The sequence below is a fragment of the Schistocerca serialis genome, chromosome 5 (genome assembly GCF_023864345.2).
Source record: "Schistocerca serialis cubense isolate TAMUIC-IGC-003099 chromosome 5, iqSchSeri2.2, whole genome shotgun sequence".
NCBI classification, from domain to species: Eukaryota; Metazoa; Arthropoda; class Insecta; order Orthoptera; family Acrididae; genus Schistocerca; species Schistocerca serialis.
In genome coordinates, this window is record NC_064642.1 from 611,452,312 (window position 1) to 611,467,761 (window position 15,450).

General features: G+C 36.2%; 1 protein-coding gene across 1 annotated transcript in view; it reads right to left on the minus strand.

The window, feature by feature from the left end:
• Positions 1–15,450, minus strand: part of LOC126482131 (protein eyes shut-like) — a 259,779-nt gene that overhangs the window by 47,849 nt on the left and 196,480 nt on the right. Inside the window, 1 exon segment of the mRNA XM_050106108.1 lies at positions 8,601–8,810. Coding sequence (XP_049962065.1) covers positions 8,601–8,810 — 210 coding nt within the window.

Genomic DNA, 15,450 nt, shown 5'->3' on the forward strand with positions numbered 1-15,450 from the left:
TCCTATTATCTTTCCATCACTGAGCTTACTTGAACCCAAAGTTTGTTTGAGCCTTCAAAGCCGTGCACCCATATGCTTTTGCACATGCACAATGCATTCCAACTTTTCAACTACAAATTCATTTCCATATGGTTTCAGTTTCTCTATAGTCTTGAAACCTTTGGAGTCACCATCCCCAAGGTAGTATTTGCAAGAAGATGTCACAGGGCTATGGCCGGCCATGTGTTACTTAGCAGAAGAATGCACTGTTTCAGTAATTGTAGTATCGCAACTTGGTATTAGTGTTAATTTTCTTTTCCCTACGTTCTTCCTCTTCTTATATTCATGGTTACTAAAACGTGGCATCGTAACCAGAACAACGCTTTACACAAGAAGTATAATACTACCAACAACAGGCGCAACACTGAACTAATTCGAAACGGTAAACAGCAAAGAGACGATGTTCCGCACTCTTAGCACTTCATTTGTCATAGAAAACAATGTAACCAATCCTTGCACACTCGCTGTATGCATAACACAAGGTGCTGTATGCGTAACAGGCCGAGAAAATCCCAAGCAGTTCGCCAGGAAGTCACGAGAGGGTGTTAGATGCATTCAGCGGCCGCCCATTTCCTCTGCAGGCGTGGGGGGGGAAATGGTAACAACCACTTCTAGGGCGAGTAGAACAATAATTCAAAGCTTACATTAAAGAGGAATGTTCCAATTAATTTTCGGTAGGGGGGGGGGGGGGGGGGGGAACACCGTAATTTTTTTGGATTTGACCACCTCCCGCTCCCCTTAAGATTATATGATTTTACCTATGAATGTTATGTATCTGAACAAAATTTAAATATGCACAAAATCAAATAGATATTGTCAGAAACAGACATCTAAACTGGGGTAAAATTAAGGACTCAATTATGCACTAAATTCAGCAAATTTATATTAACCAATAAAAGAATATTTAAGAATTCTTTGTCTCAAAATTATTTCCATACTTTGATTGATATTCACCAGAATAATTACTTTAAATTATAAATAAACTAACAAACGTTTCTCAGAATGTAAAAATAAATTTACATTTAGTTTTTTCATAATCAAATATTTAACAACATTTATAAAAAATTTTATATGCATCTAATAAATGGAACTTATTAAAACCATATTATTCCAGCAACTCGAATTCAAAATCTTCAAATGATTTTGACAATAAATCGGTTTTGTGAACCTTTAATTGAATATTAAAATACACTATATCTTTTTAATGAAATAATAAACATAATGAAAATTATATTCAATACGAAAAATGTTTAAAGTATCATTACGTAACTCCATTTAAATAGAAAACTTTTATTATTAAAAATATATAAACTTCTCCAATTTGGAGGTAATGAAAAATTATCATTCTTTAGTAATGGAGAAGATATAACATACAATTTTCGTATTTTCCCACCTATAGTGTAAATCATCGAAACCTAACCATTAAACATAGACTTTATTACCTTTCTTATTTAAAACTTTACCAACAAGGTAAACATCCAAAAAATAATTTTTAATAGTTCTTGTTCATAAAAGGGTCCTTTTACTTATTCACCATTAAATCTTACAATTTATAGGTGATTGAATTGGAATGAATAACTTCTTCAACTTCAAAAATATCTGTTGATCAGTTTGCTGTATAACTGTTTTACAAAATTCCTTTCAATTTAACCTATTCTTACTTTATCACCAATTTTATATTTAGGTTCAACATTTAACAAATTTTTTATTTAGGCTATTTTTCAATAAGATTTTTTCAGTTTCTTTATTTACATCTTTCGGTTGCATTTTTATTGTTAAATCGTATGTGTTATTTTAATCATCAATTAATTTAGAAACTTAGTCAACCCAATTACATTTTCCATAGAAGATCAAATTTCTTCCACATATCTTCTTTCAATGTCCTGTTAAATTGTTCAACAAAAGTTGCTTTGAATTCACAAATAACTGAATAATGATTAATGTTAAATTTGTTGATTTATTCTTGAATTCTTTATTATAAAGTACTTTGCCATTATCTGTTTGCAAATTTTTCGTATTGTCAACTCAAATATTTTTTCGATAGAGTCAATTACATTTTTACCTGTTTTATCATTAAGTAGAAGAGCCCATGCAAATCTTAAAAAACAAACATCTATACTATGTAATAAATATTTATAACCTTTATATATTTTTCAAATTCCTTTCAGATTACCTGAATCTATTTCAGCTAAATCAGATTGCCATAAATAATCAATTCTGAAAGATATTACATTTTTTTCATTTAAAATTTTTATTATGTAATTCAATAATAATTTGTTCACGGATAGTTATAACTTCATCTACAAAACTTTTTTAACGAATTTACTCATTTTGGTTTTACAAATCGAACATATTCCTTGAATTCTTTGTTCTCCATTTTTATTTGTTAATCTATGAGGATGACGTTTTTCAGTAAACTTTTTGCATTTCAAACAGTATGTGCAATTATCATTAAATGTTAAATCTCTGTTTATGTCTTTCATCAACAACAAAAACCTTTCTAAGAATAAAATCATATTCACTGAAATTGTGCCTTTTTTGTTTACCTCCAGTCACAAAAGTAAATTCAATAATTGGTTTAAGATAATTTAAAAAGTGCAAATATGACATTAAATCTGTTTTTGAGAAATCATCTGATAAAGCTTTCTCAATATATATAGTTTTGAAACATAATTAACACATTTATATATTGTTGTATAGGTTCTAAAAGTCTTGTTTTCAAATATCTTTTACTAACTGTATCCAAATCATTTAGTCAATCGTTGATATTACCTATTCTTTTACTCTTAAAATCAAAACAGTATTCAGATACATTAAAAACGTTATTTAATTCTTTTGGGTATTGTTTAATTACATTAACTATATTTGACTCTAATGATGATTGAATATTTTTGAATTCTTAAATTAATTCATTATTAGTGTTTTTGATCTAATGATTGAAAATCTTTTATTTTTTCTAAATCGTTATTGAGTTTATTTCCAAATGAATTTAAAATATCATTAAACTTATAATTCATACATATTAGTTTCAAACAAATCAACACAAATGCCCACAAATTACTTCATCACAATTTTGTATATTTTGAAGACTGCAGTAGATTATTTTTTTCGAAATAGTTAACAAGATGTTTCGGAATATTTCCTCCAAATGCATTAAAAACAATTTTTTTGTCTTTATTTTTATAACAAAATATCCAGTGAGTTTCAACATGATCAGATGTTATCTAAATTTACTATTCCACTTTTAAATTGTTTGTCTCATTAAGTAATCCATCAATCAGAAACATGCCATGAAAATGATTAATTTTTAATTGTTTAACTAATTCTTATAGGTACAAATTAGATACAGGACAATTAATTTTTGTGATTACTTCTTTGAAATTTTTTCTCTTTTCCAGTTCCCAATTTTTTCTTCTTCTAATTCTTTTTCCCCTTTATTCTTAATTATATCTTCATTTGCATTGCCCTCAGTGGTACAAAACAGGCTATTTTATTCATGAGTTTTGATTCAATTCACACAGATAGAACTGATTTTTCTGCATATGATGGCAAATCAAATATTAAACTAATTGATAACTATTTGAAAATTTTGATGTTATTACAATTAAAAAAGAAAATGGTATTTTATCTAGAATCAAATATCCATTTATTTCTTCTTCAACTCTTCCTTGATTGACATCACCCTTTTGAATGAATTAAATATGGAAGGACGTATTCTTAACAAGAGAAAAATTAAAACTATAAAAATTAAGTTCTTCATCCATCTAAATCATTTTGTGGATTTTTTAAAGGTTATGAAGAAACTATGTTTTAAGGTGATTTAACTGTTATTTTTACTTGGAGGCCAAATAAAGATCAAGAAGATTTGATTCTTTGTTCGACAACAGAAAATGATAATTCTACACTTCCAAAAGGTGCGCCCCTGGTAGCTGATTGGTGAGCAGGTTTGATTTCCGGCTGGGTCAGAGATTTTCTCTGCTCAGGGACTGTGTGTTGTGTTGTCCTAATCATCATCATTTCATCCCCATCGACGCACAAGTTGCCGACGTGACGTCAAATCAAATCACTTGCACCCAGTGAACAGTCTACCAGTTGGGAGGCCCTAGTCACACACCCACTCACTCACTTCCAAAAAAGGGTAAAATTGTTGTAAAAAGCATGGAAATTCGTGTTCCTGTTGTTACATATGAACCAGAATATTCACTTGAATTAGAACAAGAAAGAGTTAAAAATCAAAAAATTCCAATTTCGTTCTTCAAACTTCAAACACTTGAATATGTTGGTTTACAAGGGAAAAGAAATTCGGAACTAGATATTACTAATTATTATAATTGGATATAATTTGATACGCCTCAATTTAATTTTGTTGTTTTCCTAATCGAAAAAATAATCAATTACTTGATTCTTCTTTATTCAATCATGTTAATTTACAAAATATCTGTTAGAAATGGAAGAAATGAATTTTTTCCTCAAGGATTATAGAATCTTGAACCACCAAATAACTTTCTAAAAGCTTATGATTCTTTTAGAGATATTAAAAGAATAACTCAAATAATGATGTAAATGTAAGTTCATTCAATTTTATAATATATATGACCAGTTTCTCCCGGCGGCAGACATCGTCAATGCAGTGGAACAGGTTGCAGCGTGATTACCACCTGAAGCAGCAGAAGTGTGTTGGGAAACCTGCCGGGCTCTGACCAGAACTAAACCTATGAAGACTAACATTACCAGCAGAGAGAGGACGGCCATTCGGGACCTAAGAGAGTGCTCAGAGATTTTTATCTTACCTTCTGACAAAGGCAACGCCACTGTTGTTCTTTCCCGTAAGGACTACATTGAGAAGATGTGGTGCTTGCTAGATGACGACTCCTATAGGAAGATCAACGCTGACCCCATGAAGAAGGTGGAAAACGAGACCAGGGCTCTACTCCAGGACGCGGATCTACCAGAGGGGAACGCCAAGAAATTGTCACCTCAAGGATCTGTACCACCAAGACTTTATGGACTCCCTAAGGTCCACAAAGAGGGGGTACCTATGTGCCCGATTGTCAGCAACATTAGGGCACCTACTTACTTGCTGGCAAAATATCTGGGTGAATTACTTAGCCCCTATGTAGGTAAATGCCCTCACCATATCCGTAATTCCATGGATTTTGTGAAATGTCTCGACAACTTCAGACTGAGAGACACTGATATCCTAGTGAGCTTTGATGTGGTTTCACTATTCACCAGGGTGCCTCTACGAGAGTCAGTAGAGCTTATTGGGCAGAAATTTCACGAGAAGACCACCAAACTCTTTAGGCATGTCTTGACCTCAACGTATTTTCTGTTTAATGGGGAATATTATGAGCAAATGGATGGAGTCGCAATGGGCAGCCCACTCTCACCAGTGGTTGTGAATTTGTACATGGAGCACTTTGAGGAGGAAGCCTTGGCGTCATCCAATTGGAAACCTACTTGTTTCTTCTGTTATGTCGATGACATGTTCGTCATCTGGCCCCATGGTACGGACAAGCTCCTGGATTTCCTTACACACCTAAACTCCATACATCCAAACATCAAATTCACTATGGAGACCGAAGCAGAAGGAAGATTACCATTCCTGGATGTCATGATCAAGAGAAGAGCTGATGGTACCCTGAGCCACGGTGTGTACAGGAAGAAAACGCACACTGACCTGTAACTGCATGCAGACAGCTGCCACCACCCTTCTCAGAGGAATGGAGTACTAAAAACACTAGTACACAGGGCGCGCAGCATCTCAGACGCAGAGATTCTGCCCCAGGAATTGGAACACCTCAAAACCGTGTTCTGAAAAAACGGGTACTCGGAATGGCAGATTAGATGCGCTCTCCGTCCCACCACCACAGCACAACCTGTGGAGACGGATGAAGTCACGGAAGAAGAGGTAGCCACTGCCTTTATTCTGTACAACGGTGCACCATTGGGGAAAATCGGCCGTATATTAAAGAAACATCTGCCCGCCTAATAAAACACGGGCATTACTGGGAAGTGTGAAAGATGACCTCAGTTTGAGGAAGGCTGGCATATACCAAATTTCCTGTGAGTGTGGAAGACTTATATCGGACAAACAGTATGCACCATCAAAGATCATTGCCGAGGACATCAAAGGCACACTCGACTGCAACATCCGGTAGCAGAACACTTTTTGTCCGAGAAACATGAGATGGATTATGAGAGTACCAAGATCCTGGCTCAGACCTCTAAATATTGGGACAGCGTTATAAGGGAGGCTACCGAAATTCGCACCAGGGAAGATCTTATCAACTGAGATTGCGGCTACAATTTCAGCAAGGCTTGGGACCCGGCATTGAATGTGTAATTAAGAAGACTCTCAGCAAGAAGTAAGAACTGGTGACCAGGGCGGACGTAGCAAGCACATCGACGCTACAATAGATTCCGACACCCACATCTTCGCGACCGCAGGTGCACGGGTGCGGACGGCGAAGAGAGCAGCCCACGGGGGGAGGGGTTTTAAATCGGCTGCCCGCCCTCAGGAGCTCAGTTCGTCAGTGCAACTGATGATGGCAACATGTCTGATCGCCAAAATATTTTGCCCATTGGACACTATAAACCGGCAGTATACCCGTGGACTGTTCGAGCAACAAATACACTGGGAGAAACTGAAGAATCACATCACTGTGTTAGCATGTCCGCAGCAGACTTAACTAAATTCATTAAAATGCCAAAATCATAAAATTTGTAAAATGCTTGTGTTTCAGTAAGTCATTTGCCACAGAACTATTGTTTTCCTGCATTACTGGCATGGAAACTCTGAACGATTTTAGATTTTTATTTGTTTATTTTGTTACTGGTTACACTGACTCCAATAGCAATACAGTTTCTAGGACATGTACAGAGACAGTTTATTAACTTATTTCAAAGGACATCATAACACATCTGTTTAGGTGCTCCGTTTCAGTGAACTGGAAAATAACAGTTCATGCACATGTCAGTAAAAATGAAAACCAGCAACTGTGAAAAGCACAATGATATCATGAAATGACAAGTAATGCAAAAAGGAACTGCGTTCCTAAGTTACAAAACATTCAGAGCACAATGATGTAAAATGAATATAGGGACATGTATGGATGAATACAGATAGTGTGTAACGGATTGCCAGTACTTACCTTCAAAACAATGCCAACAGGTTTTGACAACACAAGATCCCTCTTCAGTGAAGAAAAAAGGAAGCTGTTGAGCAAGTTGGTGGATCACAATCTGTTCGTCCCCGGTAGCTGAGTGGTCAGCACAACAGAATGTCAATCCTAAGGGCCCGGGTTCATTACCCGGCTGGATTGGAGATTTTCTTCACTCAGGGACTGGGTGTTGTGTTGTCCTAATCATCATCATTTCATCCCAATCAACATGCAAGTCGCCGAAGTGGCATCAAATCGAAAGACTTGCACCCGGCGAACAGCCTACCCCATGGGACGCCCTAGTCACACGACGACTAACAATCCAAGTTAAAGGAGATCAGTAACACACAAGGGCATAAGGGGGCACAGATGAAGGAAAATATGTTGGAAGCAGTGGGAGATCAAATACATTAGTTAGCACTGGACTGACCTCAGTTCATATATAAAAGAAAGGACACCAAAGGGTGAGAGGAGTGAGTATTTGAGACAGAAACACAAAGAGAAAATAAAACAGAAACCAGAAGAATTATCCAAATAAAATGTAACACGTAAGTACAGTAAAATGGTAGTGTGTAAGGAATAAAAAAAGGAAAACAAATCCTGTGGGAATGGGATAGAGGATGGAGGGTGACATATATTGAACCCAGGTGCATGACAGTGTGGAATGTTTTACTGGAGAGTGCAACGTCATATCTCTGAAATCCAGGATGTTTCACATGACTTGTGTATCATAGAATTTAATCAGGTTCCTTGATTCTTGCTGTAAAGAATGCTGAGCAAGTGACCGCTGGATGTCCGTGGTGCACACACGTTGTCAGTGTCCATCTGTGTAGCATGGCAGTTTGATGGGAAATAAAATATAGTGGTATGGGACTGCCATATGGTCATACCTCACCTGAGTATTGCCACAAACATACAGTAAAGTTTATATTATATTGCAGTTTTACATTGTGTGAATCTTATTAATCTGCTGGATTTGAAGATAATAAGGGTATACTTCATTGGCATGTATTGATTAGAACAGTAAAAACTGAACAGTAAATGTCTGTATCACTGATAAATAAACTGTGAAAAGTTATGGGAAACTTTGGATACAAGAATACCACACAGTTTAATGGTGAAGCACAGTATAAATTTTAATTATGTATGAGAGAAATTTTTGCGGTAAAGTTATTTTTATTCTAAGTGCAAGCTAAACCTAAAAATCTACAGTACTGGTTTCTCGTAACTATCTCAACTCCTAAGATATGTATAAACTGCATTACTTCTAATTTTACTCACCTGTTCTGGACGGCTTGGCAAAGGCTTTTGACTGCAATACTACAATGTTACCAGACACACGGCTACTTTTGTTAACAAAAACAAAGTACTTCCTACTTAATTGTTATGGCCACATACCGGGGAGAATTCGAAGTTCAAGCACTCCGCCCTGAAGTGAAAGTGACATGAAACTGTTTGTATCTGGCTGCCCTATGAACAATAGGAGCCCTCTGTCAGCCAGTGGTCGAATTTCTAGTTCAATACATATTTCATTTTCATGTAGATTTTTGATAGGCAGAGATATAAAAGACCGCCTTCCAGAGAAGTGAACATCGGATGGTGTTTCATCTATTACAAATGGAAAAAAATATCTTAGTATATTCTGGCAACATTTTATTAAGATTTACAAAGATGTATATTGATTTTTGACTGGACATTCCAATTTTTGTCAATGGACACTACCTACTGAACCTGTCATTAATCTTAACATTTATGTGGAAAATCAAAGTTCATCACAATCAACATGACAAGAGAAAAATAGTAAAACATTTATTTTGTGTACTACACTCTGATGAATGCTGATGACAGTTTGTTTTACAAAGATTTATTATAGCTTACATCATTGAGCATACAAATAGAACAAACATTCATGTTATGTATTTATTAAAATGACGTATAAATACTTCAACAATGTGTGCCTGAAATAAAATTTAGTTAATAATGTTAAAACAATGTTTAATATCGATCTACCTTCAGTAAATATGCATTGACTTCCATACATTCCAGCAACATAGATCAAAGAAATAAAGTTTGAATTTTTTAAAATTTCACTGAAGTGAGTCAGTAAGCACAGCAGACAAAAATCAGCCAGCTCTTGAGATGTCACACTAACAATATGTAACACAACCACCAGGCTTGGTAATGGTCTCAATGTGAGGTGGAAGAGAGTTCACAAGTTTCTTCAGGTACGGTATATCGAGATGAAACTACTCACTGATGATTAGCTCCTGTAAAGTTACCAAATTGTGGGGATGTTGACTGCTGTATTTCATCCAATTTTTCAAATAGTCCCAGACATTTTCTCTATGATTAAAACTGAATGATTTAACATGTCAGTTGAGGTGGAATATGGTGCCTGATTGTTCATCAAACCGGGAACATATCTGGCAGCCCTGTAAAAATGGCTGTTGTTTCTTGAGAGAGGGTAGTGTCCCCACCATGCTCACTGTGAAGGTGTGTAAGTAAGGTAACACTTGGTCAAGAATATTGGCACCAAAACCCTGGTTCACATTCATGCTAACCTAAATGAATGAGGCCGGCTAAAAGAGAGCAAGCTGGACTCTTGCATCTGCTCCTAGTGCACCTCTAATACAAATTATTTTTTGGATTTTACTTATTATTCAATTTCTGTGTATTTTGTAAGCAGTATACACATGGTAGGTGCTCAACTACTTCAAAACTTTAACCAAATATTTCCCTGCTTAAATTAATTATTCAAGGCATTGCTTTCAATGTATTGATTCTTTATTTATTTATTTATTATTTATTTGCCCCATAGATCAAATCAGTACAATGGCTTGTACCACTGATACGGGATAAGTCAATACAAATATACAGTTACAGGAGTTTAAAACAGTAAACAAGAACACAGAAGAATGATTATTTTACATTAACTACAAATTATGTTACAGAGAATTGTTACATCATGTGACAAAATTGATTTAACAACCTTCAGCTTTGATACATTATCACGCACTAAGACAATTTTGATTCCAAATATTCATGGATGGTATAAAAGTAGTCTTTTATTAAAAGAGATTTCACCGTCTGTTTGAATTTATTTATTTCTTGGATTTCTTGTATAAAAGTTGGAAGATGGTTATATAATTTTATTCCCATGCACTTGACACCATCACTGTACAGTTTTTTTGAGTGGGGAAGTATTCTTAGAGAGGTTTTTGATCTTGTGTCATAATCGTGGTCATCCATATTTTTGCTAATTTTGTTGATACTTTTTTTGGTAAAGAATAATAATTCTATTATGTATTGGCATGGGAGGGGCAAAATATTTAGCTTCTTAAATAATGGTGTACAAGTGTCTCTTTGTTTTTGAACATAATTGTTCTGACTATCTTCTTTTGCAGTTTGAATATCTTAATTGATTCAGAATTTTGGCCCCAGAAGATGATTCTGTAGTTAAGTACAGAGTGAAAGAGTGCATGGTACATCGTGGTTAGGGTACTTGTGTTAGTGACATTCCTTATTGATCTAATCATGAAGCACAGTTTGCTAAGTTTTGTGCTGGTAACGTCAATGTGCCTTTTCCATGTGAGCGTATCAGTAATAGTGACCCCCCAAAATTTTATTTCGTTTTGAAGTTTAACATTATTTCTTTCCAGTGATATAGTTGGTAGTAATGGATTTCTGTTATGGGCAGTGTGGAAGATTATTCCAATTGTCTTTTTTGCATTAAGAAGCAGCCTGTTACTTTGAAGCCATCGACTTATTTGATCTGTGGTCCTATCTATATTAGACTGGAGAATTTGTTCGGACGCAGATATGAGTACAGAGGTGTCATCAGCAAACAAAAGGGTTTTTGTGTCTGGTAGGCTGTGAGGAAGGTCATTTAAGTAAAGTAAGAACAGCAAGGGGCCCTGGACGGAGCCTTGGGGAATGCCTTGCTTTATGGTATGTATGGAGGAATGTACAGTGCTAGCTTAGTTTCATTTAATTCGACATACTGCTGTCGATCTTCCAAATGGCTTTTAAACCAGTCATAGGCATTTCCTCTTATACCATAGGAATGCATCTTTTGCAAAAGTATACTATGATTAACCATGTCAAAGGCCTTTGTTAGATCTAGGAAGATACCTATGGCTGGGAGTTTTTTGTCCACAAGCTCCAGTGCATAATCTAGAAATTCTTGTATTGCATCAGTTGTAGCTTTCTTACTTTGGAAGCCGAACTGAGCAGGTGACAGGATACTTTCTTTGTCTAGAAAGGACATGATTCTGGTGGCCATTATATATTCAAATACTTTACTAAAAGTTGAAAGCAGTGCAATGGGTCGATAATTACTGGGATCCTCTTTGCTTCCTTTTTTGTGGACAGGTATAATTTTTGCAATTTTGAGCATACCAAAAAAAGCACCATTCAGGAATGAGAAGTTTATTATGTGGGCTAGGGGTTTACTGATAAAGTTACTGCAGTGTCTTTTCTGTTTCAATTTCAGATGTAGGCCTTAAAAATAGAGTCTCAGAGCATAAGTTTGGTTCTAGTTGTAAGGGACAGCTATTTTTAAGATGGTTAGCCAGGTTTTCTACTGTTTCTGTAAAGTAGTTATTGAATTCCTTTGCTGTTTCTTTCCTACTGGAGACTAATTTTCCATTTATTTTTAAGGTAATATCACTTTGTAGTTGTTTTCCTCTATTAGTATTCATATTAATACATTGCCACATGCTTTTGCTCTTATTTGATGACAATTTGAGGTAGTTGTCATTCTGTAGCTTTTTGGCTGCATTTACTACATTCCTTAATATCTTTTTATACAGAGTAAAGTATGACTTAAATGCTTCACTACTGCCTAGTTTAGATTTGCTAATGTAAAAAAGTTCTCTTTTTCTTTGTGATGATCTAATGATTCCTGGGGTGATCCAGCTGGAGAGTTTTATATCTTTGTTGATACATTTTGTTTGTAAGGGAAATTGGCAATTAAAATAATAACAGTATATATCCAAGAATGCTTCATATTTGCTGTCTACTGTTTGAGCCTCATGTACATTTTGCCAGTTTTCATTTTGTATTCTGTTACTCAAAACATATGACTAACTGAACTTTTTACTACAGTTCAACTTGGCAATTTTCATGTGAGATGGTTTGTATTTTGAACTTAGTGAGATTATTCATGAGAAAGACTGGAACCCAACTTTTCAGCAACATACTTCAGTTTCTGCAAAACCAATTATTTTGCAAGATAATTAACATTAAATTTCAGGCATAGCTACATTTCCCACTGCATATTATATCTCTGTGCTTTTATGTGCTGACCTTCATTATTCTACTTTTGTTGACCTAATTTTTGTGCACATAATGACATGATTCTTCCATTAATTAGAATTTTTGCATAATTTACCATAATTTTTAATAGGAATTTGTACTTGTAAATAGGGTATCCCCAAAGTGGATGCATAAAATTGTTTCACAACCTTTTTTTAATTTCCTAGACTATCACGTATTTCAGAAACAAAATTACTGTTAATACTCATAATCCATTTTTAGTGGCAAAGTCTAACGCAGCCATTTTTCAAATGATTATTTAGTTTCTCAGATCGTAATAAGTTCACACACAGGCCTCCAAACATTTACATGCCACCCAAAATTTTCATCCTGGGATCAACTATAGCAACGATAACATCTATAGAAGCATCTATAGAAAGGTCCCAGAACTGCTCTCATTAATAAACGGTCACAATGCCCCACATAGTACTAGGGACAGAAAGTTGGCTGAAACCAGATGTAAATAGTAATGAAATTCTAAACTCAGATTGGAATGTATACCGCAGAGACAGGCTGGATAGTGAAGGGGGAGGCGTGTTTATAGCGATAAGAAGTGCAATAGTATCGAAGGAGATCCGAAATGTGAAATAATTTGGGTGAAGGTCATAGTTAAAGCAGGCTAATTTTTGTGCACATAATGACATGATTCTTCCATTAATTAGATTGGATGTCTCTATAGGCCCCACGGCTCAACAGCTGTTGTGGCTGAGCACCTGAAGGATAATTTGGAAAATATTTCGAGTAGATTTCCCCACCATGTTATAGTTCTGGGTGGAGATTTTAATTTGCCGGGTATAGACTGGGAGACTCAAACGTTCATAACCGGTGGCAGGGACAAAGAATCCAGTGAAATTTTTTTAAGTGCTTTATCTGAAAACTACCTTGAGCAGTTAAACAGAGAACCGACTCGTAGCAATAACATATTAGACCTTCTGGTGACAAACGGACCCGAACTATTTGAAACAGTTAGCGCAGAACAGGGAATCAGTGATCATAAAGCGGTTACTGCATCGATGATTTCAGCCATAAATGGAAATATTAAAAAAGGTAGGAAGATTTTTCTGTTTAGCAAAAGTGACAAAAAGCAGATTTCAGAGTACCTGACGGCTCAACACAAAAGTTTTGTCTCAAGTACAGATAGTGTTGGGGATCAGTGGACAAAGTTCAAAACCATCGTACAATATGTGTTAGATGAGTATGTGCCAAGCAAGATCGTAAAAGATGGAAAAGAGCCACCGTGGTACAACAACCGAGTTAGAAAACTGCTGCGGAAGCAAAGGGAACTTCACAGCAAACATAAACATAGCCAAAGCCTTGCAGACAAACAAAAATCACGCGAAGAGAAATGTGGTGTAAGGAGGGCTACGCGAGAGGCATTCAATGAATTTGAAAGTAAAGTTCTATGTACTGACTTGGCAGAAAATCCTAACAAACCTTGATCTTATGTCATAGCGGTAGGTGGATCAAAACAATATGTCCAGACACTCTGTGACCAAAATGGTACTGAAACAGAGGATAACAGACTAAAGGCCGAAATACTAAATGTCTTTTTCCAAAGCTGTTTCACAGAGGAAGACTGCACTGTAGTTCCTTCTCAAGATTGTCGCACAGATGACAAAATGGTAGATATCGAAATAGATGACAGAGGGATAGAGAAACAATTAAAATCGCTCAAAAGAGGAAAGACCGCTAGACCTGATGGGATACCAGTTCAATTTTACACAGAGTATGCGAAGGAACTTGCCCCCCTTCTTGCAGCGGTGTACCGTAGGTCTCTAGAAGAGCGTAGTGTTCCAAAGGATTGGAAAAGGGCACAGGTCATCCCCGTTTTCAAGAAGGGATGTCAAACTGATGTGCAGAACTATAGACCTATATCTCTAACGTCTATCAGTTGTAGAATTTTGGAACATGTACTATGTTTGAGTATAATGACTTTTCTGGAGACTAGAAATCTACTCTGTAGGAATCAGTATGGGTTTCGAAAAAGACGATCGTGTGAAACCCGGCTTGCACTGTTCGTCCACGAGACTCAGAGGGCCATAGACACGGGTTCCCAAGTAGATGCCATGTTTCTTGACTTCTGCAAGGCGTTCGATACAGTTCCCCACAGTCGTTTAAAGAACAAAGTAAGAGCATATGGACTATCAGACCAATGTGTGATTGGATTGAAGAGTTCCTAGGTAACAGAATGCAGCATGTCATTCTCAATGGAGAGAAGTCTTCCGAAGCAAGAGTGATTTCAGGTGTGCCGCAGGGGAGTGTCGTAGGACCGTTGCTATTCACAATATAGATGGTGCAGGGAATGGCAATTGAATGTCATTGTAGACAAGTGTAATGTGCTGCGAATACATAGAAAGAAAGATCCATTATCATTTAGCTACAAAATAGCAGGCATTATCATTTAGCTACAAAATAGCAGGTCAGCAACTGGAAGCAGTTAATTCCATAAATTATGTGGGAGTGCGCATTAGGAGTGATTTAAAATGGAATGATCATATAAAGTTGATTGTCGGTAAAGCAGATGCCAGACTTAAGATTCATTGGAAGAATCCTAAGGAAATGCAATCCGAAAACAAAGGAAGTAGGTTACAGTACGCTTGTTTGCCCACTGCTTGAATACTGCTCAGCAGTGTGGGATCCATACCAGATAGGGTTGGTAGAAGAGATAGAGAAGATCCAGCGGAGAGCAGTGCACTTCGTTACAGGATCATTTAGTAACCGTGAAAGCATTACGGAGATAAACTCCAGTGGAAGACTCTGCAGGAGAGATGCTCAGTAGCTCGGTACAGGTTTTTGTTGAAGTTTCAAGAACATACCTTCACCGAGGAGTCAAGCAGTATATTGCTCCCTCCTACATATATCTCGCAAAGAGACCATGAGGATAAAATCTGAGAGATTAGAGCCCACAGAGGCATGCCGACAATCCTTCTTT